At 36.5% G+C, this 27,426-nt stretch overlaps 1 protein-coding gene and 1 non-coding gene across 3 annotated transcripts; one reads left to right on the top strand and one right to left on the bottom strand.

The window, feature by feature from the left end:
• The first annotated feature begins 331 nt into the window (after positions 1-331).
• Positions 332-403, top strand: TRNAW-CCA (transfer RNA tryptophan (anticodon CCA)). Its single transcript has one exon. It is a non-coding gene; the product is annotated as a tRNA-Trp (tRNA).
• A 4,434-nt stretch (positions 404-4,837) lies between these two features.
• On the bottom strand, positions 4,838-13,194 carry LOC127079660 (NAC domain-containing protein 82). 2 transcript variants are annotated; one of them, XM_051020040.1, is made up of 6 exons: positions 13,033-13,194; positions 12,744-12,923; positions 12,389-12,520; positions 12,020-12,297; positions 10,275-10,655; positions 4,838-5,322 (listed from the first exon to the last, which is right to left on the bottom strand). In XM_051020040.1, exons 3-6 carry the CDS (start codon positions 12,483-12,485, stop codon positions 5,074-5,076), a joined length of 1,005 nt encoding a protein of 334 aa, XP_050875997.1. In that variant the 5' UTR covers positions 12,486-12,520; positions 12,744-12,923; positions 13,033-13,194; the 3' UTR covers positions 4,838-5,073. The 2 variants fall into 2 exon arrangements, with proteins under 2 accessions (XP_050875997.1, XP_050875996.1); XM_051020039.1 differs by having other exon boundaries at positions 12,389-12,923.
• Between the last annotated feature and the right edge of the window lie 14,232 nt (positions 13,195-27,426).

Genomic DNA, 27,426 nt, shown 5'->3' with positions numbered 1-27,426 from the left:
TCTAAAGTAAAACCTATAATAAATTAACACACTTGGCAAAATAAGAAATTAAGCCTTTATTTTTTAATTCAATCAAAAGAAAGTTTTAGCTGTTAAAATTATTGTCAACTCAAAACTTGTCACTGCCATTTTATTTTAGAAATAAAAATCAGAATCTAAATTTTCCGAAATTCTTTCATATGACACCACTAATCTTCAACTTAAGAAGTGCAATGAATGTATAAATTGGATTCAGCATAGCAAAATTTTACTCAACAATAGATAAACCAACAAATTACTGCGATATATTTTCTACTATAGACTAAAGGTAGTTTAATCCATGAACACAATTGGATCTGTGGCGCAATGGTAGCGCGTCTGACTCCAGATCAGAAGGTTGCGTGTTCGATTCACGTCAGGTTCAATATTTTTCCTTAATTTTATTTAACTTTCAGAGTATATATGGCAGGGGAGTATAAAAAAAGTCAAAGAGCCAACATTTCCTCTTTTTCACTCACGTGCCATACTTCTTCTGCAACAACAACAAAACAATTTTTAACACAACCAACACCATGATTATGTAGGAGGGAGGGCGAAAAGAAGAGGAAGTTGTTATATATATCTGTGAAGAACAATGAATGTGATTGAAAAAAGGAAAATAAGAAAAACGCATCCCTCTTGTTTTTCGTTTTCCACCCTTTCTTTATTTCATTGGCTGGTTTTTTTTTAAAATGAGAGAAAGTAGTCCATTGATAAGCGTCGTTTGGGGTGGTTTTGTGGTTGGTCAATTGCATTGTATTTAGTATTATATAGCAAGTTTCTAGGTTTCTCTAAATAAAAAAGTGGAAAAAAATGTATTTTTAAATTATTATTTAGTGATAAATACATTAAAACAAATTAACTAAATAAAATTGAAATAAAATTACAACTAGTTCTATTTAGTTATTTGAAATATTTTGACAAAAAAAATAATAATAAAAAATAATAAAAATCGGAAATTCTCGAAAAATTAAACGGTATGCACTAAGATGATCGGTGCGAAATAAATTTTTAGAAAACAGACAGATTTTGATCAAATTTTGAAATAAAAAATGACCGGTTAAAAGTTTCAGACTGACCAAAACGCAATCGAAAAAGTTTTGAAAAAAATAAAACGAGCACACAAGGTTAAACTATGTCAATCGTTGATTAAGAAAATTAGCGTCTGCAAACTCGATTTTGAAATTTTTCGCCCATTAATTCAATTTCTAGTTGAGAAACGATTTGACTTGTTTGTCTGTAGATCCGAAAAATTATTCCAATTGACATTTTAAGCGTTACACATAACAAAATGCATGTTATGGTGAGTAGATAATGCATATGTCTTGGGGATACACTGAATTGCTGACTGAATAATCGTGAATAGACAATCAGATGCAAATGAATCGTTGTTTGACCATTTACTTATGATTCTCAATTACAAATAAAATCCTACAAAGATTCAGATGACGACAATATTCCTTATTGTCACCCTCTGAACCTCTTAAATATGATGCAACAGAATGAACGATGCACTGAGATTAAGAAATCAAGCCTTTTGACTTCTTAATCAACAGATGAATGAATGAATGTTATCAAGACTGGATAAAGTGTCATAAATCCTTACTTTTCATCTCAACCATAATGAAATACTTTTGACTGATGTAATGCATGATAACATGAAATGATTGCACTATGCTGATGCAAGTGAAGAACTCAGGGTAAAATTTAGGGTATGACACATTATCGTCATTGACGTAGCTTCTAAGTTGCAAAAAAATTCGGAGATGCATCTCTGAAATTTTTCAACGTTTTATTTTTACAACAATCAGAGATGCATCTCCGGAATCTTCTCTGTTATTTTTTTTGTTTGTTTTTGTTGTTTGTGGTGTTGTAAGCTTGCACTAATTGTTTGCTTTAGTTTAACTTATAGGCATAATGGCTGACAGACATGGTCGACTGAGGCATGGGAGGGTTGCATATCACGCATCAATGCGGCGGGAGAAGAGTCATTAGTTTTCGGAGGCGCTTGGTCCCTATGGCCATGCAGAGCCATCTACTTTTGGGGCTCATGCTTCTCCATCTTTTTCTTCCCGTAGGAGACAGGTTTCACCTACCGACGCATCACCCCCTATATCCTCTCGCAGGCTCTAGGTTTCACCTATTCATGCACCTGAGATAACTGATTCACCCGTGGTATCGAAGGCACCATTGCCACCTCCTACTATTGATGTTGTTGAGCCAGTGCCACCTCCAGAGGGTGAGGTTGCTGCAGATACTAAGCTAGAGGCATTTAGAGGAAATCATGTAGATTTGTCACTACTGCCTCTGTACCTAGACCATAGTACTATACATATCTGAGACGGAGAGGTGGAATTAGTTGTCTTCATTTTTCTTTAATTTACATTTATTTTAATTTACAAGTTTGTGACATTGAAATTTTTTTTTCAAGATCGTGATCCGCTGAAGTTTATTAACCACGGACAGAAGATTACTAGCTTGCCTCAACCGAATGAGAATTGATTTCAGACTACTTTTTCCTTATTTGGCCTGAAAGACCTGTGCATGACCAGTTATATTACGGTCAACCACATGATGCTTAATGCATTCATGGAGATTGGCACTCGGAGACCTCGTCATTTCACCTCTCGCTTTGTGAGATGTTATCACACTCGATAATGTGTCGTGTTTGCTACATATTCCGATTAGGGGGGACTCTTAGATCATGGGAAGATTAGTAAAGATGAGGCACTCGAGATGATGGTAGACTATCAAGGGGTTGGCCTATTGGAGACGATGCAGAAGTTGGATATGACCAGGAAGCTCAAGCTAGATTTGAATACTTGAAAAAGGTATATACATATGAGCTCCAGAGAACACATTTGTCTATAGGTGATGACGAGCAGGTGGGACTCCACAAAGCGCATGCTTTGAGAGCATACCTGTTATAATTGGTTGACACTGCAACTTTTATGGACAGGCATGTCACTTATACATATGTTGTCTACCTACGGTACTTCTAGGATTTCGAGCGGATCCATGAGTACAACTTTAGGGGCGCTTATTTGGTCTACTTGTACTCAAAGTTATGAGAGAGTTGTAGGTGGAAGACGAAGCAGGTCACAAGAAGCATCACACTACTGATAGTAATATTTATTGGACTTTTAATATTTCTATGTCATTTTCATTTCATCTTTACAAAGCCATTACTTATGATTCATGTGTTGCAAACTTTTCAGGCTTGGATCCTCCAGCACTACCGACACATCTTCGGTTGGAAGTGTACCGACTTAGTCTAAGGATATGTTGCACGCTACTGCATTTTCCTCACTCAGAGGGAACCAGACGACTGAGCATTCAGAGTGTATCTTGAACACTTGGTTGTCGAGGACACGCAATTCAACACTTATGTCGATCACCGTGAGACGCAACCATTTGATGATATAGTGTTATACTCTAGATGGTTGACTTGCAGATCACGTCCCACTGCTCCTCATTCTCTCAAGCGCCTCATGCGGCAGTTTGGCTACACTTAGACCATTCTCAGACACCCTGTTGTCTATGTTCCTCCTACTTTGACACGTAGACAGATGGATGACATGTTTGATGATTATGAGAGTCATCTGATACCGGAGGAGGCACGGAGTACCATAGTCCCGAGCGATTGGAGCTACGTGGACGGGTACATTAGGTGGTTCTTCGAGGTGTCACATTCGTATATGGTGCAAGGTGCTCCAGGAGACCCATCGAGGTTAGCTCATCAGGAGATACTAGAGGATGGGCAGACACAGTTAGATCATGTTAAGGATGTCTTGCATAGATGTCGTCGTATTGTGGAGATTGCACAGACAGACTTTGATAGAGGTATCTTCTTTGATGAGTCTGATGTGAGGCATGTCCTAGATGCCATCATGACAGAGGCACGAGGGGCATTGATGTACTGGAGACAGCGTCGGAGGACGGAGGATTGATGGTAGAGGAGGCAGAGACGATGTAGTCCGACATACACAGTAGTACATTAGTATATAAGTAGTACATTAGTATATAGTAGTATTATTATGGATTATATTTTATTTTTACATCATGATACTTTATTGTTCTCGGTTTTTTTTACCATTTATTGGTCTTTTATTTATATATGACACTTTTGAACCATCTGAATCTATGTACGCCATTTTTTGTATATCGATTGTATGGTTTAAATCTCGTCACATGACATGGTATAATACGCTTATAAATCTTCAATTTGAATACGAGTAAATAAAACATAACATGAAACATGTTGTTCTGATACGTTACAAGGATGTAACTCCAAAAAAGAAACGGAGACGCATCTCCAAAATATTTTTACGATCAATCACAAATCGATGTGTCCAAAGATGCATCTCCATGACCTGAAGCATTTAAATATTTTCGTATGGTGACTATAAAACATATAGATGCATTAAAAAATTCCCTAAAATAATCCTTAAAAAGATGATATATAATCAAATTTTATGATAATAACCTCTTTAAACGTCATATATTTTACCCATTGATGACATTCTAAGGAATTCACAACAATGCTAATGCATGAGACCAAATTGAAACACATTATATAGTTTTTTTATAAAGTGAATCAAAAAAATGCAGAAAATGTTCTTTTATTGCATTGAAAAATTAAGGCTTAATTTCATTTTTTTATTGAAATTAGAAACAAAATTTCCCGCCGTTTTATTTTAGATTTAGAAGCTAAGTCTGAATCTAATTTGATACCACTAATCTTCAACGTAAGAAATGCAGTGAATGTATAAATTGGAACAACTTTGAGCATAGCAAAATTTTTACTCAAAACAATAGATAATCCACCAAATCACTGCAATCTAGCTTTCAACAAATTCATCAGTTTACATGTTAGCTTATTCTAGAAATCAATGTTCAAATTGACAAATTCATACCGCGATAGAAAGAGAATTTATAGCCTTTTTCTAATCCATATTAGGTACTTGCAGCTATAGTTCTAACAAATTCTCCCTGCACTTCTTCAATTTTCAAAGCCGGCTTATCTTGGCCCCAACTCCAATTATGTTTAGTCTGCTAGAACAATGGCGCATCTAGGTCAATCAACTCCAAGTAATTATTATGGGGGTCACAAAACAAAGAGACATCGCCGCCAGTAGAAGGCATTTCATTTTTAGTATATTCATCTCTTTGGCCATGGGAAAAGCCATCTCCATCATCAAATCCAACCAAGCTTTCAAGATCTCCCAAGTCCCCGAAAATCTCATTTGGATCTAAATAAGGTCCGACTTCAGCATTGTTTGCCTGACCAGAATTATCAACCTTCTGTCAAACATAATCAATCACATGTTAGCATTTATGAGCAAGAGATGGAGGTTAAAGCAAACATATTAGATCTATTTATGATTCATAGGGATATAGCAGATTAAAATCTACAGAAAAAAGCAACTCAATAATTTATATATAAGAAAACAAAACCTATGCCATCTTGAATAGGTTCAGATTTTTAAGCAATTGGTCTTCTAGTTTTTAAAGGTTCAAATTTCTACCAGAATTAACATAATTAAAGAGAAAACTAAACAAACATCTATTCAAAAATAATTTGAGCTTTGACATGTAGAACATTTGAGCCCCCACTGATCACTTTGGAGAGTAAATGCAGTGCAATGAATCTGGAGGTTTTTCATGACTTCGACTGAGACACCATCTCTTTTTCCTAAAAAATTTAAACTGGAAGAAAAAAGTATAACATAATTGTCCCATGTTCTAAAGGCAGATGACATGGCAAACTATGACAGAAGAGGCCACCGTAATAATAAAATAGAATACAGATACATAACCAAAAAACTGCGGAATACAATACAAAAACAAAGGCACCAACAACACATGTTAAGAATAATGATCAAAACAAAGCACATAATATCACAAGTCTTTCAATAGCATAAGTGGACTAGTAGAGGAAAAAATAACAGAACCATGAGCACAAGAATGAAAGATGGCAGTAATAACAAATGACATGCAAGGAGATAACAGAAATGAGATATTAGCAATAACAAAAAGAGGTTGTCACCGGAAGTGGAAGCCTGCCAGATATGGAGCTTGTCATCGGAGATGGCAGGTTGAGGCAGTTAAGATATGTATAGATTTAAGTTATACTCTGTTAAGTAAATCTCTCAGATTAGGATTCTTAGTTTATTCACCCCTATAATCAAGGGATTTGTTTACTGACTTGAGTGTATTCTTTTAGAGTATTTCTCTGGAGCAATTCAAATAATATAATTCAACTTGGTATCTATCTAGAGCTTTGGTTTTTTTTTTCTAGTATTGTTAGGGTTTTCAGCAACAGTAAGTACTAACCCTTTTTTTGTCTTTACATTCATTGTTCCATTGTCAGACCACCACCGGTTCACCATCAAACCGCCGCCGCCTCAGATAGAGACAAGCACTCGCTTCGTCTGGCGCTGATCGGCTTGAACCAAAAAAAGGTGTCGCCAAAACCTCCAGACGTGCTCACATACACGCGTCACTCTGTCCAGAGGTCCGATTGAGATGCTGTTTCCATAGTCTGACTCCCCAGAGCCTCCTCTATCTGTTTTGGGTAGTAGGCGTCTGATTCAGCCCCTTCATCAGTGGTTTCTAGTCTACCTCTGATATTTGGTCCAGTTCAAAATGTGCACATCTGGTCTTTACAAGCAGCGCCAGATCTGTTCCAGTCAGCACCCATTGAGTTGCCTTTGCTTAGTTTTTTTATGTCCGATTTATAATGGCAACAGCTTCTACAAAAACAGTCTCTGTTATCCTGTGTTTCCAGTAGTCCAACTATCACGTCGGAGAGACTCTGGGTAAGAATTGTATGGACTGGCTGGCAAGCTGCTGTTGAGATGTGGCTCTTGGGTCAAACTTTGTCAGACCATTTGACTAAATAGGCCGATAATATTGCTGCAGCAGAACGTGAGCAATGGAAGAAAGCCAATGCACAAATGGTCGGACTTTTATGGCACTCCACGGACTCAAAGTTAATGGTTTATTTCCATCCCTATAAAACGTGTTTTGATATTTGGAAGAAAGCTAGAGACGCCTATTCAAATGATGTTCAACGTCCCTATGATGTGGCTCATAACTATTTACTCTTCAGACGACATACATCATACCTAGATAAAGCATAGCCCGCCACTGATGAAATCAGATTGCTTTTGACGGGTGAAGATCTGACGATCAACAAACATGATAACATGTGCATGGTGTTACTAATTCATGGCCTTCACAAGGATTTTCAAGTTGTGGGAAACCAAGTTCTGACACTCCTAGTGTTCCTACAGCAGAAGAACTTGTTACCCGCTGTGTGCCCCTCATTCTGATTTAGAAGTTGGATCTCAACCAGGTTTAGAAGCCTTTGTAGTTGGACGTTGAAGTTGTGGTCGCAGCAGTAATGGAAGAGGAGATTGTGGAACTAGGAATGATTGTCCCCAGTGTTTGCATTATAAACATATGGGGCATACCCAGGTTAAGTGCTTCTAATTGATTGGCTTCCTTGAAAAATCAGCAAATGCCACATATTCACAACCATCCGCTTCTGAAAACAAGACGGAGGACAGCACTACCAATCAAAATATGTTATCGGATGCAGAATATTTGGAGCACCTTCAATACAAGACAGCCAGTCAAGCTTCTGTAATTGTTGCCCACTTGGGTAATTCTACAACTTGTCTCTCTCATTCATCAAATGTTGGATCATGGATCTTGGTTTATAGTGCTTTTAATCATATAGCTGGTAACCCCTCTTTTATTTAAATTATCTCCTCCAAAAGTTTCTATGAGTCACAGGCAATGGTCAAGCTGCCCCTCTACCTTCATTATCTCTTAACTTTGTTCTTTTTGTACCTGGATCCCTAAATTTCAGTATTTGTTAGTCAACTCATCTGTGTGTTAGATTGTTCCATAACCTTTAACTCTAATTCATAACCTTTAACTCTAATTCCTTTTATATACAAGATCGGAATACAAGGCAGACGATTGGGTCAGGTCATGAATCAAATGGTCTCTTACTTTCAGCCTCAATCCTCTATTGCTTGCACTAATACCAAGTCACCAAACCTAATTCACCGCCGTCTAGGTCATCCAAGATTAAATAAATTGAAGAATACAGTCCATGCTTGGTGTCAGTTGAAGTCGTTAGAGTGTGAGTCTTGCCAGTTTGGTAAACATGTTCGGGCTACATTCGTAGGCAAATTTTCTCTTCAAGCAAACTCCCCTATTGATCTTATTCATACAAATGTGTGTGGTCCGAGTCGTGTCAGTTCTATCTTAGGTTTTAAGTACTTTGTATGATTTTTGTAGATGTACATGTGGATTTTCTTAATTTCTTAATGAAAGAATGTCGAGAGTTATTTACTATTTTTCAAAAAAATTGCAATGAAGTCCAAACATAACATTTTATTCGTGTCTTGGGCAGTGACAGAGCAAAAGACTATTTTTCTACATCTTTTAATACTCCATCCGATTCAAGCAACATTTGCTCAAGCTCTTTCAAACCAACGACTTGGGTCGACTAAAATATTTCTTTGGAAATGAAGTGGCTCAATCAAAATCAGGTATTGACATCTCCCAGAGGAAGTATGTTCTTGATATTTTAGATGAGACTAGGAAGTTAGATTACAAACCCATTGACACACATATGGATTCAAATACCAAGCTCATGCAGGGGGAGTCATTTTCAAACCCATGTGTAGATATAGAAGGTTAGTTGGAAAGTTGAAATACCTTACAATGACTAGACCCAACATATCCTTTGTTGTTAGTGTTGTAAGTCAATTTCTTAATTATTCATGTGATAGTCATTGGGATGCAATGATTTGAATCTTGAGATATTTAGAGGGAACTCCAGGAAGAGGAATAGATTATGAGAACAGAGGCCCCGCTAGTGTTGTTGCATATTCAAGATGCAGAGGAAGGGAATCTTATTTCATGGAAAAGCAAAAAGGAAAGTGTTGTCGCTAGATCTTAGTGTTGTTGCGGAATATCGTGTGAAGTAATTTGGTTGAAACTAGAGTTATCAATTCCAGGGAATAGCGGCGCTATCCCTGGATAGCAGTACGGCACGGAGGTCAGCCGCCATGCTATAGCAAATTGCATTTCAGTTTGAGATCATGGTCACGAAAGGCTTTGTTGCGGGAGCGGAACGCTTCCTGACCAGGAGCAGGTTGCAACCTGATATCTGTTTTGGAAGAGAATTACCACATTTACCCTTTAAAAAATAACCTTGGAAGACTATTTCTTTCATTTCACACAGCTTTTCCCTAACCTCAAAAAGTTTCTCATCGTCTTCTCACTCATTTCTCATCGTTCTCGTTGTCTTCTCATTCAATTCTCATCGGTTTCAACCCCATCCTCTTATCATGTATGTTGATTCCTCCCTCCTCAACGTCGCCGCCTGTTATTCTCCCCTCTTGCAAAGAGACATCCGTTCAGGTTGTTTTTCCTCTGTTCTTTTTTTCTTCCTTTCTTCTTATTCTTGGGCAACAATGGCACAACAAGTGGTGGTAGAAGATGATGAATTGAAGAATATAATGGGGTGGAGGATGAAGAGGAAATGTTGAAGAAGAAGATTTTTTTGGTGATGAACTATGATTTCTATGTTTGTTTGAATTTTAATAAAATAGTACTCTAACTTTGAATTTTAAGATGTGGTGTTTTGAATTTGATTAACACTTGTTGAATTTGATTAAGAGTTTTTTTTAAGCCTTATGTTTTGATATTTGATTTTTTAATTTTTTATGGGTATTGTGTTATTGTTTAGTTTTACATTCAATAAAAGTTTTATAGTTATTATTCATATAATTAGTCCAAAAAATTGTCAAGTAGCATTTATCTCACTATCTGCTATCCCGTTATCCCATTTTTGGGGTCGGCCGCTACGTTCCGCCATCTAGGATTGATAACTTTGGTTGAAACAACTTCTTTATGAGTCAAAGTTCTGCAGAGTCAATGAATCTCATTTGTGATAATCTAACAGCTTGCATATTGCATCTAACTAAGTCTTTCATGAGCTAATGTGTCGTGCAATTCAGTAAGTGATGGATAAAAGAAGCCAGAGTAGGGTGTTTCATGTAAAATACATAATGATTTCAAAGATAACCAAAAAGAGGGGGAGTTTGGTGAGAAGTCAAATACAAGACAAAAAGTATAGGAAAAAAATGTTGAAAACTAGAGTCAAATACTAACCAAAACTGGGGAGCATCTGGCACAAGTTACTAACAACAAAGAAATAGATTACACACCTCAGATCCATTGTTTTCATTCGCTGCCAATGCATCATCGTCTTTGAAAATAGCAAGCATGGATAAAATGTCATCATCGACTTGATTGCTTGGAGCTGAAGGGTGCAGCAAGCCAGAGGGCATTAATCTTGATAGACATGATAAAGAGTTTGTTGCAATGCATCCACTTGTCGAGGGATGTGTGTCATTTGCTACGGAAATATGGCTTGAGCTAGGCGGAATTGGAGCTGGAACAGACACAGCAGCAGCAGGGAAAGATTGTAAATAATCAATTTCCTCTTCACTATCCCAGTCTTTTTCATTAAATGGTTTACCATACTGTGCACCATTCCTGGGACCAGGACCCTCCTTTTGAAATACCCTACAAATCACGTAGGAATTCTGAAATGCAAATAAATTAGCCGAACAGTTTAGATGAATTCAAGAGAACAACCACGAAAAAATGCAATGAGAGAAAGTCAGCAACGCAGGCTAAGAATATAGAGTCATGATAACATAGTTAAATACATAGTACTACTATCTATATCCCTATATTTTTCTACCGATAAGTTAAAAATAGATTAAAATAAAGGAAAAATAACAAAACCTGAAGGGACATAAATCTAACCCCAAGAAAAGGAAAAGAAATAAAAATTGCAGAAGCTAAATTAAAGAGTGTTGCGAGTTTCAACCCTAGAGAGGAACCGCCGCGTCGTTTTCAGGCAGCCACAAAATTCTTCAAGGCAGACTTGCCACTGGCCAGAATTGGCTCAATAACTCCATCACAAACAGTATGCTCGTGCCACATAACAATTCATTCCAGTAATCTGCACAACCATTTTGATTGGCTCAATAACACGTGCTGCATAACTCCAGCAGATGGCAGACCAATTCATTGCCAAAGAATTATAATAGATAAATGCCAATTCACCACCCTGTTTGCAGATTCAACAATGCCAAAGCATTAAGCTAATGCCGCCCATAGCAATTCATCATCGCAGAACAATTCCATGTTATTATTGCAGCTTGTCGCAAATAGACGCAGTTTTCTCCAGCGTCAAAACGGCCATTAACATATGGCGGCAGTTATAGCCATAAGAAGCAGACAGCAAACGCTAAAGCAAAACTCTGGCAGAGCCCTTTCTCTCTCCCCGGTTTTCTCTCCCTTTTTCTCTATTGCTAATTACAAGTTACATTTAGAAGGAAAAAAATTGTCCCTAAATATAAGTCTAATTTAAAATCACAAGATACTTTTATTTTTCTTTCTAGGTATATCTCCTATCAATTCAACTAATTTGTCTAAAATGTCAGAGATAGACACGTCCATACTTAAGTGTATTTTAGCAAAATTCATACACAACATGGATACGACAAATACACTACTTATTATTTTGTAATATATATGTGAAAATGACAAAACCAGATTATAAACGGGATAGTAATAAGATGGCGGATAAATGCTGGCACTATGCAATAGAAGCGCATACAAAGTATCTACTGCCATGAATCATTTACAGAGTTAGTTAAACATGAAAAGACACGGTTCTACTATAATGTCATATATCCAACAAAAGCTGCAACTTTATGTACTGAAATATGTCAACTATCTATCCTAGTGTAACTAAGGGCAATAATACTACAAAGAGAACTAGGCATCACATGCACAAATGATGTCTGAGGCACAGACCATGAATCACCTAACTTAACTTCAACAAAACAGCTCACAACCAACTGATAGACATGATTCTTCAGTCAAAGATGTTTACCTGTGCAATGCCTTTGTCAGCTAAGTCTTTGTCTTCAAGTCTGAATTCATGCATTACCCAATCAGTTCGGTCTCCTTTAGGAGCTTTACCAATGTGAAACACCAGGGTTCTAATCATCCCCACCACTTGATTCTTATGTTCAACAGCTCTATCCTTCCCTGTAGTCTTCCAGTACCCAATTTCCGTCGCTCGATTCATCCTCCCTCCAGTGCAATATTTCTTCCCTACAGGGCTAAAGAAGTACCATTTCAAATCCCCACTTTTGAGCAAAGATTTATCTGAAAAGACAAACAACAAACAAAAAACCTCATCGTAAGAAACGCAAATGTACTACAACACGCAACCAACGTTTCAGTGTCCAGTTCATACCTGGGAGATCCCATGGAGCATACTTGTAAATGTCAAGTTCAGCAATGACATCAAAAGGGAACTTCCTGCCAATAATCTTCCTCTTGAGAAAATACATAACCAGCTCAACATCAGTGGGATGAAACCGAAACCCTGGAATCAATTTTGTTTCGGCCATCGAAAAATCAAAAAGAAAAAACAAAACCCAAACAGAAAGTGTTTCAGAAACTAACAACCTTAAACTAAACCCCCAATCCAACAAAACAAACTCTGGTCCAAAAGCGCAACAACAATTAAAAATAACTAAAACTAACCTTGAAATAAAAAGACAAAATAAAAAAAAAATAACTTAATAACAGAGTTGATTGATTATAACCCTAACAATGAAGAAGAAACGTGATGATGATCAAGTCCAATGGCGGAAGAAGATATTCCAAAGCCTGCGACGGTTCATGAAGAGAAAATGATGGCACTGGCACTGGGAGTGGGAACCAGCAATGAACGACGACGATGATGATCCCGTTGTGATAAGAAAAGTCATCGGCACAGTGGAACCCTAACATTGATAATTCAATTGATTCTCAGCGTTTTTGCAGTTATCGTAGTTGTGAGTATGAATGAGGTCGTTCATGCATGGCGATGAGAGTGAAGAAGAAGAAGCTTACCAGAGAAAGAGGATGAAGCACGAACACGAAGATTTTTTTCAACTCTTGTGTGGAAGTTCAGTGTGTGAAGCACGAAAGGGTTTTATATATAGTACTGTTAATTTATTTTATTTTAAATTTAAAAAATGGATAATTGTTTCTTGTTGAAGGGGTTTGTTTGGGTTCTTCTCTCTCTTATGGGGAGTGGTGGAATAAGAGCGACGCGGTTAAGTTTTTCCACGCGATTCAAATCAAATCACTGTTTTCCAGACACGTCACTACCAATTAACCAACGGAAAAAAAAGGTTATCACTCATAAAATAATTAATGTAGTTATACAAGTAAATTACTTTCTTTTAGAGAAATGAAGAGTAAAATTTAGGGATGGTAATCACTTTCATTCGGTACCTATAAAAATTATTCACAATTGTAGAGTAAAAATCTGAAAAAGGAGCTCATATGCGGATTAAAAGGACTCAGGGATGATACTCACTTTCATTCGATACCTATAAAAATTATTCACAATTGTAGAGTAAAAATCTAAAAAAGGAGCTCATATATGCGGATTAAAATAAGTGGATATGGATGTGGATACGGATACTTTACTATTCAGTCCGTCTCATATCCGATATATATATATATATATATATATATATATATATATATATATATATATATATATATATATATATATATATATATATATATATATATATTGATTAATTACTATGTACTGTCAATGTAAAAAGATTTATATTGTCGATTCATCGTCATCATCTGTTTGCATTATTTTATAGATTTTTAAAATAAAATTCAAATTTATTTCAATATTCAACGTATAGGATTAATTGAAGGTGTAAAATCTTTTAACATTGTTAGTGTATTTCAATTATTTATATATATATATATATATATATATATATATATATATATATATATATATATATATATATATATATATATATATATATTATATATATATATATATATATATATATATATATATATATATATATATATATATATATATATATATATATATATATATATATATATTCATTCATTACTATGTACATATATTAATCTAACAGTTTTATTAAATACATCAGTATTAAATTTTTATGCGTTTTAATATAAATGTTTATTTATTTTTTATATCAATAATAATATTCTCAAATTTTTTTAAATATTGTTAAAAAAATTAAAATGATAAGATAAATTATAATTGATCGATTATTTTTTATTAGGAATGTGGATAAACAGATATGGGTATGGATACTTAGGTATTCATAGGGTATGGGTACAGGTACAAACATTGGTGCCCACACGGGTATGGGATCGGGTACGGAGATTTTTTGTAACTACGGGTTTGGGGACGCGTACTATAGTATCCTGCTCAAACCATGGTCATTGTCATCCATAGTAAAATCTTATTTCATAATCAAAAGTATATCTAACACAAGTTGTACTTAATTTAAAGATTTTAAAGGTTTAATACATCTTTTGATCCCTTAACTTAATTTAATGTTTCACTTTGATCCCTTAATTAAAAAATGATATATTATAGTCCTTTAAAACTGTTATGTTAGCCTATTTGATCCTTTCCGTTAAATTTTTAGAGAAAAAAAACGTTAACTACGGCCTACGTGGCAATTCTAATGGATTTTTAATATTTGGTGTGACTTTTTTGATATTTTTCTTTTTTCTTTTTTAATATCGGACCTTACAATTCTAAAAATGAAAACATGTTTATCCTCCCTTCCCAAAACCCTAGCAGCCGCCACCTTCTTTCTCTTTGTCATCATCCATAAACTCTTCACCTCCTTCCCCTCTTTCATTTTCCTCTATTTCCTTCTTAACATCTTCCTTTATTTGTTACAGAAACAGCGGAATGAGGGATTTATTGTGTGCTTGATTCTAGATTTGGTTTCATATCTGATTTACTATGTGTTTGATTTTAGATCTAGTTTTAGTATCTTACCTCACTCATCACTCATTCATTTACCAAAGGTACTTTCTTTTTGTACTTCCTACTGTCATTACTTTATGACATGAACAAAACAAAGACCATATAGGGGAAATCAATTCCAAACGAGTTGTTTTGTGATGCATGAGTTATTGGTTAACTGGAAATGATGCTAGACAGAGTTATGACTTGTGCTCGTATTTGAAATGCAAGCAAACCTCTGCTTTTGGGCCTTAAAATATATCTGAGAATATAAGTATTTGATTCCCATTGCTTGTTCGGTAGATATATAGGATTAGCTATCCTATTATGTTTTAATGATTTTCATATTTGTTACTTTTAGCATACAATGAAGTTTGTCTCATACACATGGATAATTTGGCCATGATAATTTCGGCCATGATGATTTTGATGAATTAGATCCTATGGAGGCAGCCTTGATATCAATGATGATGCATTCCCATATTGAAGAAGATAATGAGGATGAATATTGGATTTCCTTGGTTCATTTGATGCCTATATTTGAACAGTTTTTTGAGAGTTTCCTTTAAAATACAACTTATCTTTTTTGATAAAAAATTATTTGGCAGGCAGGAACTTAGATTATCATTATAGTTTGTGATTTGTTTAGAACTCGTGTCTCTATATCATATGTCTTTTGAAGGTCGTGTGCTATTAAAGGTGTTTTAGTTGTAAGGGTTGTGTTGGATTTTGTGGCTCGTGTAGTTATTTTGCTCAACTAGTGATGAAATCTTGTTAAAGTTTGGTTGAGTTTGAATCTAGTTAAAGTTTAGTAGCATTTTCACTTCTCATTATTAAATATGTAGGTTCAATTTAGAATTTTGTTGTATGTGTTCAAACAGGGTGGTTACCGTGGAGGAATTCCTGTTGTATAATTACAATGCAATCATCCCTGAATAGATCAATGGACAAAGTTGTCTCTTTAGTTAATGACAATGGAAGTGAAGAGGTTTAGAACGTAATGTTAATGGACAAAGTTGTCTCTTTAGTTAATGACAATGAAACTGAAGAGGTTTTGAAGACTCAATTGATGAATAAAGTTTAATCTTTAAGAATTCAGTTAAGAATATTGAAGTATTTGATAGAAATAACATGTAACTTGATTTTTATAAAAAAAACTTGATTTCTAATGAAAGGAGAAGAATTCTCATATTTTTTTACACATTATTAATAATTTGTGGAGGGTTTTAAACCCTAAAAACAAAAACCTCAAGTTTAAATAAAATGTTTTTTTTAAATATTGCTGACTAATTGTTTCATTTTTCTAGTAGACATGTCATGTTGACAAAAGTTAATGTTTTTTCAAAAAAATTAACAGAAGACCAATAATGCTAACGGAACAGCTTTTAACGGACTAAAGTATAACATTTTTAAGTTAAAGGACTAAAGTGAAACATTAAATTAAATTAAGAAATTCGGTGACTAATTATGTCATTTTAAAACTAGTATCAAGCTTGATAAAAAAAATGTGAGATACTATCTTTTAAAAAAATTTAAATGATTTATGATATTGGATCATTAAAATAATTGTTAATAGAATATCATTAAATAATATAGATATTTGTTGATTTTTTTTAAAATAACCAACATTTTCAATTAAAATATCACAATAATTATTTTCTCCATTATTAATTAAAATGATTATGTTAATTAGTGTCCCAGACACTAGTTAAGAATCTCAAATAAAAAAAATATATTTTATGCTCAGTAGATTGAATAGATACAATATTCTTTTAAAAAGTTAATTGTTTATGTTTTCAATCCATTAAATACATATATTTTTAGAAAAACTGATTTTTTTAATCTTTTAGAAAAACGGACCTTTTTAATCTCTTAAAGAGTGTCGTTAGGACACTCGTTAGTATTTCCCTAATTAAAATACACATTTCAAACAAACAAAAAATTACAGTAAAAAGAAGGTGTCACTAGTAGTGACGCATGCCCTAAAAAATACACATAGACGTCATAACTTCTGGCGCATGCACTACCAATACACCAATAGGACTCACACATGCACTATTAGCTTAAGAGGAGGCGTCACTTAAGGAATAATCAAAGCCGAAAACTTAGGGGAAATGATCAGAGAATCATTTCGAGTTGAATGGTAACTTGTTTGGATGATGGGGGTGAAGGAAACTACATGATCAGAAACAGTCAAAGAGTTTTTTCGATGATTTGGCTTAGCTCAGATAAAGCTTGGGGAAGGTGAGTTAGGAGTTTGAAAAGCTTGAATGAAGGTTAGTGATGGTTTCTGGATGGTTGTTTAAAGTTAAAACACTTTGAAACTCGGAAATGCAATCTTTATTTTGGATGGTTCAGCTCAAATGTTCAGCAGAGGTTTGGGGGACTTTCAAGTTTGGAGAATGAATGGAACATCTTCCCATATCTATAGGGAAGTTGTATGGATGGTTTTGGAGGGAGAATGTGAAGGTTTACTCATAAAAGGTAAGTGGCTCGAAGCATGGTTGAGGTTGGATCATGGGGGACAAGTGTGGTTGTTGGTTGAGCATGTTTTCACCTCAGACCACTTTATCTTGGTCCTTAGCATCAATCTGGAACAGACAAGGGTAAAGAGATAGCCTGTTATGGATTTTGATTTTTGTCATTTTGGGTAAAATCTGATTGTTGCACATGGGATCGGTTTTGGCATTATGGGGAGCTTTGGCATCAAAGTTGACTTCCTTCTACACCACACTACCATATTCAAATGTTTGGGGATCAGAAGGGATTGATTTGATGACTTGGTGTGTCCATTTTCAAATTCTGACTTGTGTGGTTTGGCTTGTGCATCAGGATGGTCACCTAAGTTTGAACCAAGGCCAAATAAAATTGGCTCGTGCATTTTGTCTCAATTTTGTGCCATTTGTTCCTTGCCATGATCTTAATTGAATGAAAAAATAACCAGGTCAAAAAGGTTTGTATTCTCGAGTAACCGGCTGAGCCGCTAAAGTGGCTAAAGTAGTTATAAATCCTGTTAGTAAAATGGGTCCTATAGAGAGTCCATCTATTCCTAATCTCCAGTCAAAATCAAAAAAATGGATTCATTTATAATTCTCCGTCAGTTGAATTAGTGGATCATCCAATTGGAAATGATAAGAAAATGCATAGGTTGTTAGAAGGAGATCGATTAAGCATATACAAATGCTAGGAAATGGCAATGTGTCAAAGTAGTGGTCATGACATGATTTTAGGGCACGATGGGAATTTTTTACCAGTTTGGACAATAGCAAAATTGAAGCCCTTCCTCAATGAATTAGGTCTTGGACCTTGAAACAAAGTTGGATAGGAGGTTATTTAAGACATTTTGCTCAAAGTGGAATTTAAAAATCTTGAGAAATGAGAAATTTATAGCCTTTAGAACATTCCATAGGCCATTCTTGCCAAAATGTGACCAACCAACGTGTCCTAAAAATGGGATTTTGTGATTTCTTGATTTCCAGGGCATAATGGTGGATGTTTTGAGTTCATATTATCATATCATGATGGGAAATAAGATTTGGACCTTTATGGGATGATTTTATGTCAAATTGATGGGTGGATCGAAGCATTGAAAGTTGAAAAGCCATGAACAAACCAACTACTTGTAACATGGATTGAATGGATGTTTAAATGGTGGATTTTAACTGTAATGGTCATGAAATGATGTTGAATGAATGGTAGGGTGATTTTATGATCAAAAATTAGGAAGTTCAATGATCAAGGAGCCCTCAAATTAGGGTTTCTTGAGCCCTAAGTTTTGTTAAGAACCAAAGCCAGATGGATTAGGGTTTAAGATGCAAGGGTCACATTGAGGTGTTTAAGAGGTATGTGGCATGAACAAACTTTGGATTTGAGGGTTTCTCAATGGCATGGTCAATATCCATGGTGAATCATGACTTGTACAAATTAAAAGAGGGTTAATAACTAGGGTTTGGTCTTTGGGTGACCAGATGAACCTTGAAGCTTCTTCAAAGGGGACTCACCACCCAAATTGGGTTTGGGGAGTGAGTGAGATGCCTTGAACGACCCTCTAAGCTTTGTGGGATGCTTGAGGATGAGGTTAGGATTAAGGTGGCCTGAGCATACCTCAACATGGCTTGAGAGACTTGATTTTTAACAAATGAATCACATGCCTTGAATTTATGGATTATTGTGGATTGATGGATATGAGATGACATGTGTGGTATGTATACTCGTGGATTAGGGCTTAAGAATGTGATGTGGGGTAGGTAAAATTTGAGTGTATGACAAGTATGACAATAGACTTCTCAGATCGAGGTTCAATTGGTGAACGAACTGAGAACAGACTGAAGATGGGTAAAATCCAGAATACAACTGCAGGCAATCTGCCGATTTATCCCCTAACTAATCAGAAGTCCACTCAAGGCAACCAAAAACAGAAGCAGAAGCATGACAACCAAGAGAACAATGATCAAGTAAGGAGACATCCCCTCTATGATATGATTCCAATGTCTTATACGTATTTACTGCCTATTTTGATTCATGTTAAGGCAATTGTGCCCAAGGAGACCGAGCCTTCTAGGTTTCCCTATCGTCCTAGGCATGATCCTAATGCCACATGTGAATATCATGCAGGCTATATAGGGCACTCTACATAAGTTTTCATCGTCTTCAAGACCAAAGTTCAAGAGCTCCATGATTAGAGGTTGTTATGCTTTATGGAGAAGCCTCGCCAGAATTCTACATATGTGATTGTTGAAGTACTTGTTGAGACTGGACATGAATATATGGGTCCTCCTTTTCACGTGCAAATTCCTCCTTTAGTGGCTCAACTCGCTGTGTAATATTTGTATCAAGGCCTTCAGTTTGCTAACTCTAGAATATCTTTTTCCTACCCTGGGGCACCTTCTACCACAGTTGTACCTCAACATGCATATCCTTGGGCACGCAGACGGTTAATCCTGGTTTAATGTATCTCCCACAAATGGTTCCACAAGTTGCTACTCCTCATATCCATCCTTAGTTTCAAGCACCTCTGGCTCATATGCCATACTACTCGTTCCTGTATGTCGCTTCAACTGAATATCAACAGCGTCCTCAGGCTCATATTCTGCAAAATCAACAAATTGCACAACATAACAGAAATCAAGGGCAAGGACAATAGAGATAGCGGAAACCATAAAGTTGAGGGTTATCACGTTAACTTATACAAACATGATGACCCCAACCTGTGGGTGGAATAAGGCTAATCACACCGACAATCGTTAGATTATTCAATCATTTTCATGTGTAATCTTTGTTGTTCGTTAAGTGCCATTCACTTATAAAAATCATTTTTTTTCAAATAATAACAATAATGAATTGAATATGCATGTTTCGAATTAATTCATTTGTGTTCACCCATATTTTATTCATCATTATCAAACACTTGTTTAAGCAAAAATCAAAAGGAGAATGATGAAATCAAATATACGAAACTACTGATTGTATGCTTTTGAATAAAACCTTGTTGACGATGTAAGGCATTGTTCCAATTCCTAAACACTGAAGTTATAAGGAAGATAATCCCTAGTCAACCCCTTTGAGCCTAGAAGTAGGAGTTTCTTTTTGTACGAAAAAAACCTCAATCTTAACCAGGGGCAGGGTAGTCTTCAGTTTGTTTGACCATGCGTTCAAATTTCAACAAGGGAGTACCCCATTTGATGATCAACCATATCATATCCCTCACAAGAGGTCGAAAAGAAAAAATCCACAATGGGTGTCCCTCACCAACAAAAGGAACGGGGCAGTCACAACCTTTTCAACAAATCAAACAAATAAATGTCACACGATTTATTCCACAAAAATAATAAATGCCAAAAAAAGCAAAAGAAAACCTGCTAAGTCGAATACTTAAAAACATGTGGCTTAGGAAAAATAAATTAGGGCATCCCGGTGGACTGCAAACTCAAAGATCAATCCATGAAAAATTAGGGAAAGCAAAAACAAAAACAAAAACAAAGGATCAAAAGGAAAAAGTCCTCAGCAAGAACAAATTTGTATGGATACAAATAAAATGAAAGTTGGGTGACTGTCACTCCGAAAACCTCGTTGGTTACTTTACCATCACTTCCACTTTTCAAAATCCTTTTGGAAAATTAGCATTTGTGTTGAACCAACTGAGTGTAGGATTGGAGAACATCAAGGAGAATGGGTGGGTTAAAATAAATTTTGAGCCATAAATCCTTTCTTTCTGAAACCGTGAACCAGACCATGTTACAACCCTCAAAAGACCTAATTTAAGTAGGGTTTATTTCGAAAGCATACTACAACAAGACCGTGGTAAAGTTTACTCATAAATGATTTGCTTATCACTTGTGTTGGTATCGATATGGCATTCTAACTAGTGATTCATTCACTATATGTCATAATCTCGATGAAAAAACATGGATTTTGAAACTGATGTAACATAACACTAAAATTATAATTTTAAAAAACAAACACTCTTATTCGTGAATAAGTGCTTCACATCAAGAATGTTTCCACACTGAGAAGATAGATCACACCAAGGGGGAAAATGCTTGAAAACTCCATTAAGCAAAAGGGTAAGACGCTTCAAGATTCAATCAATCTGGGGAAATCACGTCATGGTTCGACACATCTCTCCAAGATCAGCCAACTAGTGGAAAAATCACTTCAAGATTCATACTGAGGCAGGCCACCTAAAGAGTACAAGAAGATAACCACTCCAAGAGATGGGTAATAAGGGACATACAATTTCAATACATTAAGGCAGGTCAGATCGAGCTTATCTATGACAAGACTACTTCATAACTTGTGACTGGGGTAATCCATGCAATACCCAACAGGCTGAGGCAGAGATAGGTTACGAAGGTACAAGTTCTTTCCATGTTCCAAGATAAGTGCAAAGGTGTATCAACTATTGAGCCCAAAGTAGGTGTCAGAGAATCACATCTTCATAACTGATCGGTCACCATTTCCATTGAATTCCCGTTGTTAATCCGACATATTTTCATCACTTTGGTAAGATTTATGTTTGTTTTTAGTTGCTTTGGAGTCATTTATCATGTTTTGTTAGTTTGGCATCGCATTGCATTCGATTACAAGTTTATGTCAAAAAAAGATCTCGTTTATGCTTCGTTTGGTAGTGTTATTGTTACAAGCCATTGCACGGGTTTAAAAGCAAGAATGGTGAAGTTATGGACACTCTGAAAGGCAAAAATATGAAGAAACAACATGTCAACACGGGCACCCGTGTGCCACAACACTGCCCGTGTTGTTGATCAGGCAGAGCAAGAGAGGAGAAGAAAAACAGAGATCAACACGGGCACCCGTGTTCCACCACACGACCGTATTGATTAAAACAATGCATCAACACGAGCACCCGTGTGTAGGGACACGACCCATGTTGTTGCCTCTGTAGCTTGTGCTGAAAATAATTAATTATGGAGAACAACACGGCCACCCGTGTGGTGACACACGGCCGTGTTGATTGGACGCAACTTGGAAAACCTAATTTTTGCTTTGTGAACCGATTCTGCTCATTAAGGGTAGTTTGGACCTTTTGCTTGGAAGAGATGCATCTGAAGCTATAAGAAGGCTTGGAAGAGAAAGAAGAAGGCACTTTTTACAGACGAAAGAAAACATTGCATTGGAGAAGATAGCGAATACGAAGGATTTGAAGACGGCGAGATTCAAGGGCATCAATCATTGAAGATCGAAATCTCCTAATTCTTTGTAATGTCTAATCTTTACATTATGAGTTCTTTAAGTACTATGAGAGGCTAAACCCCCTGATGCTAGGGGGTGGTCCTGATGTTATCGCATGTTATGAATTTGAACAAATGATTTCTTGATTACTATGTTACGTATTTCAATTCAATTGTGTGATATTATTATGCTTTTGTATCGGACAAATACAAATTGATCTATGACTTTCAATAACAGGATTGTGATTGTTAGGATTCTCACACAATTGGGTTTATGAATGCATCATCTAGGACTAGTAACTTTCGTAAATCACCGTAAACCTTTATATTTTGTATGATTAAAACCAATGGTTAATTGAATGGACATTTGAGTAAGAATTGGTAGTTTAATAGTTTCTTCCTTAAGGACTTAAGTAAGAACATTCTGAGGTTAGGTGATTGAATGTTTCATATGTATTAAAGAAATCTTGACTGAATTCATAACCGGTTAACTCAACCACTCACCCTAGCATCTTTTATCTTAATCAATTATTTTTACTATTTTTGCGGTTACTATTCTAAATTCCAAAACAACCAAACCATTATCTTTTTGTTCTGATAGAATCAAATTAAAATAAGTATTTCCTACGCAATCCTTGAGATCGATACTTGGAAATAAAACTCCTTATTACTACATCGGTAAAAATAGTACACTTGCTATTTTTCCGATCAAGTTTTTGGCGCCGTTGCCGGGGATTGCCAAACTACATATTTTAATTTCTATTCTATCGAAATTTTGTTGCTCGCCAACTAAAATTTTATCTGTGACAATTTTGTTATTCAATTCTAATCTTTGTCTAACTTGTTTATGTGAGGTAAGGCCTCAGCGGATTTTCCTTTTGACGCAGATCCAGAAAGAACTCTTCGCGCTAGACTCAGACAAGCTAAGAGAAAGAAATTGGAATTAGCAGAGAAGGCGGAGGAAGAAGTTGTTTCAGTGCACTCAAAGAATTCAGATTCAGACGCAGAAACAGTTCCTGAAATCATGGCTGCTAATCCACCACCACCAGAGAGACTCCTCGGTGACTATGGTGGAACCAACACCCCGGGTGGTCGTATGACAATTGTCAACCAACCGGTTAATGTGGAACAATTTCAGCTGCATCCCAGCACCATCAATCAACTTGAAAGACAGTCCTTCTCTGGAAGAGTGAATGAAGATGCCAACAAGCATTTGCAAAGATTTCTAACCATGAGCACAACACTAAAAATGCCTGGACATAGCGAAGAAGCAGTCCGACTTCGTATGTTCCCATTCACTTTAGCAGATGAGGCTGAAGAGTGGTTCTATTCCTTACCTGCTGGTAGTATCACTACATGGGAGCACATGGAAACAACATTCTTGTAGGAGTATTTTCCCACATCGGTGTCATTGCGGAAAAGATATGAGATCCTAAACTTCAAACAGAAGGAGGGTGAGTCACTAGGAGATGCCTATAAACGATTCAAGAGAATCCTAGTGGCTTGTCCTACTCACAACATGGATGAAACTGAACAAATGCAAATGTTTGTCAATGGTCTTCGAATTCAAACAAGACAAATCCTTGATTCAGCAGCTGGTGGCTCAGCCAACTTTGCAACAGCCACTGGTATGAAGAAGATAATTGAAGCTATTGCCTCGAACGAGCATTTAGAGTTATATGACAGGGTATCAAGCAAATTTGCAGTTATTGACTTGAAACTGGAAACAAATAAACAGATGAAAATTGAAGAAGTTGTTGCTGCAGAGGTAGAAAAAAGGTTGAGAGCATTAAACATAGGTGCTCAGAAAGTGGCTCAAGTGCAACAGGCACCGAGTGAAGTGTGTGACATTTGCAATGGACCACACAATACTGTTCATTATTTTGCAACACCACAACAGATCGAAGATATAAAATTTTTAAAACAGAACAATCCCTACTCCAACATATACAATTCGGGGTGGAAAAATCATCCCAATTTTGCATGGAAAGATCAAAGAGGGAACGTGCAACAACAGGCACAGGGTCAATATCAAAATCAATATCAGCAGCAGCAACAACAGGTACCTAAGAAGGCAGATTGGGAGATCGCAATTGAAAAGATGGTAGCTCACAACATCCAATTCCAAGAGGAAACTCGAAATAATCAGAAGAACACTACAACATCCATAAAAAATCTTGAAATTCAGATGGGTCAAATCGCCCAACAATTAGCCTCAAACTCCTATGCACCTGGCACGCTTCCTAGTGGGACAGTTGTTAATCCCCGTGATCAAAGTCACATTAAAGCTGTGGTCACCAGAAAAGGAAAAGCTAAGGAACCACAAGTTGACGAACAGGTTGAAGAAGATGGATTGTTGGAAGTTGACTTGGAAATTAGAGAAGAGCCGAAACAAACTGAAGAAGTAGTGGTCAAGCCGACAAGCCAGCAAGAGAAACAAAAACCAAAGATCATTCTTCCTTTTCCGACAAGAACAAAGAAGAAAGATCTCCATGATTTTTTTTTTTGAGAAATTCTTAGAATTATTCAAAAAGCTCGAGATCAACATACCTTTTGCTGAAGCTCTGGAACAGATGTCGATCTATGCCAAATTCATGAAAGACATCATATCAAAGAAAAGGTCGATCGACAGCGAGCCAGTCATGCTAACTGAAACTTGTAGTGCTATTTTGCAGGGCCTAAAAATTCCGATGAAGAAAAAAGATAGAGGTGCAGTCACTATTTCGTGTACCATTGGAGATAAATCATTCAAAAAGGCACTGATCGATTTGGGAGCAAGTGTGAGTCTAATGCCCCTCTCAATTTACAAAAAACTTGAGTTAGGGGAGGTGCAGGATACTCGCATGACACTGCAGTTTGCGGATCATTCTATGAAGAGAACCTATGGTATAGCAACAGATGTTCGGTGAAGATTGATAAATTTGTATTCCCGGTGGATTTTATGATACTCGAGATGCCGGAAGATGAGGAGATTCGTCTCATATTGGGAAGACCTTTCCTGGAAACTGGAAGATGCATGATAAATATTGAGGAAGGAACCATGACCCTCAAAGTTTATGATGAAAAACTAAAAATTGATGTGAGGAATACTATGAAATTCAAGGATGACGAAGGGGCGAGTAAAAGTATTGAAGTGTTAGATACAGTTTTTGCTCAATCTATACAGAGTACAACACCCAAGCTTCCTTTGGAGAGAGTTTTGAGTTTATTTATTATTGAGGATACTGAAGGAATTGATGAGAAAGAATCCGAAGTGGTAGCGATGTTAAAGGAACAACCGCCTTGGGTTCGTTCCCGACCACAACGGTGGGAGGAGCTTCGACCTAAAACATCTTCAGAATCAAAACATGATATAAAAAAGGGGATAGAGTTGAAACAACTACCAGAACATCTCAAATATGTCTTTCTTGACAATGAGGAAAAATGTCCAGCAATCATCAATTCAGGGTTGAGAGAGACCCAAGAAGGAGAGCTAATCAAAGTCCTAAAAAAATACAAGGGTGTTATTGGGTGGGCGATGGACGATTTGAAAGGAATCAACCCGACGATGTGTATGCACAAGATTTTGATGGAGGATAGTCAGAAACCGGTCGTTCAACCTCAAAGAAGACTGAATCCAGCTATGAAAGAAGTTGTTCGCAAGGAGGTTGTGAAACTTTTAGATGCGGGGTTAATTTACCCAATATACGACAGTTCGTGGGTAAGCCCAGTTCATGTGGTACCAAAGAAGGGAGGGACAACTGTGATAAAAAATGAGAAAAATAAGTTGATCCCCACCCGTACTGTTACAGGTTGGAGAGTTTGCATAGACTATAGAAGACTAAACACTGCTACAAGGAAGGAGCATTTTCCTTTACCTTTTATCGATCAGATGTTAGAAAGATTGGCAGGTCATGATTTATACTGTTTTCTGGATGGATACTCAGGGTACAACCAAATTGATGTGGCACCTGATGATCAAGAAAAAACAGCGTTCACATGCCCGTATGGAATCTTTGCTTATAGAAGAATGCCATTTGGTTTATGCAACGCACCTGCGACATTTCAGAGGTGCATGACATCCATATTTTCTGATATGCTTGAGAAGCATATGGAGGTGTTTATGGATGATTTTTCAGTTTTTGGGTCTTCTTTCGAAAATTGTTTGTATAATCTTTCACTTGTGCTGGAAAGATGTCAACAAACCAATTTAATTCTGAATTGGGAAAAGTGTCACTTCATGGTGAGAGAAGGGATAGTAATAGGTCATAAAATTTCCCATCAAGGGATAGAAGTTGACAAGGCAAAAGTGGAAGTAATCGCCAATCTCCCTCATCCTGTGAATGAGAAAGGGATACGGAGTTTCTTGGGACATGCAGGATTCTATCGTAGGTTCATAAAAGATTTCTCCAAGATCGCAAAACCTTTGACTAGCCTGCTTGTGAAGGATACTCCGTTTCTGTTTGACAAAAAGTGCAACGAAGCCTTCGAGACTCTGAAAAATAAATTGGTGTCTGCTCCTATAGTGATCTCGCCTGACTGGTCTCTACCCTTTGAGATAATGTGCGATGCGAGCGATATAGCAGTAGGGGCAGTCTTGGGGCAAAGAAAAGACAAATGCCTCCATGTCATCTACTATGCTAGCTGTCATACCCCAAATTTTACCCGTTGATATTACGAGGCATTTTTCAAGACACTCCGACTTATTCTGCAAGGTACTGATCTTAAAGGAACAAAAGGCCAGCTCACAATAGACCCACTCCAGAAAAAGGCCCAAACTAGCCTGCTCGCTAGGCGAGC

This window comes from Lathyrus oleraceus, chromosome 5, assembly GCF_024323335.1.
Source record: "Lathyrus oleraceus cultivar Zhongwan6 chromosome 5, CAAS_Psat_ZW6_1.0, whole genome shotgun sequence".
In the NCBI taxonomy this organism is placed as follows: Eukaryota; Viridiplantae; Streptophyta; class Magnoliopsida; order Fabales; family Fabaceae; genus Lathyrus; species Lathyrus oleraceus.
The sequence above is the reverse complement of the archived record's forward strand: the minus strand, read 5'-3'. Positions and strand labels throughout refer to the sequence as shown.

Bases quoted from the DNA above. Each gene is read 5' to 3' on its own strand.
- LOC127079660 (XM_051020039.1), bottom strand. From the start codon at position 12,545: ATGGCCGAAACAAAATTGATTCCAGGGTTTCGGTTTCATCCCACTGAT. The intron at 12,298-12,388 runs GTATGAACTGGA...TTGTCTTTTCAG, and splicing joins TGCTCCATGGGATCTCCCAG to ATAAATCTTTGCTCAAAAGT. The intron at 10,656-12,019 runs GTAAACATCTTT...TTTGCATTTCAG, and splicing joins CTGACAAAGGCATTGCACAG to AATTCCTACGTGATTTGTAG.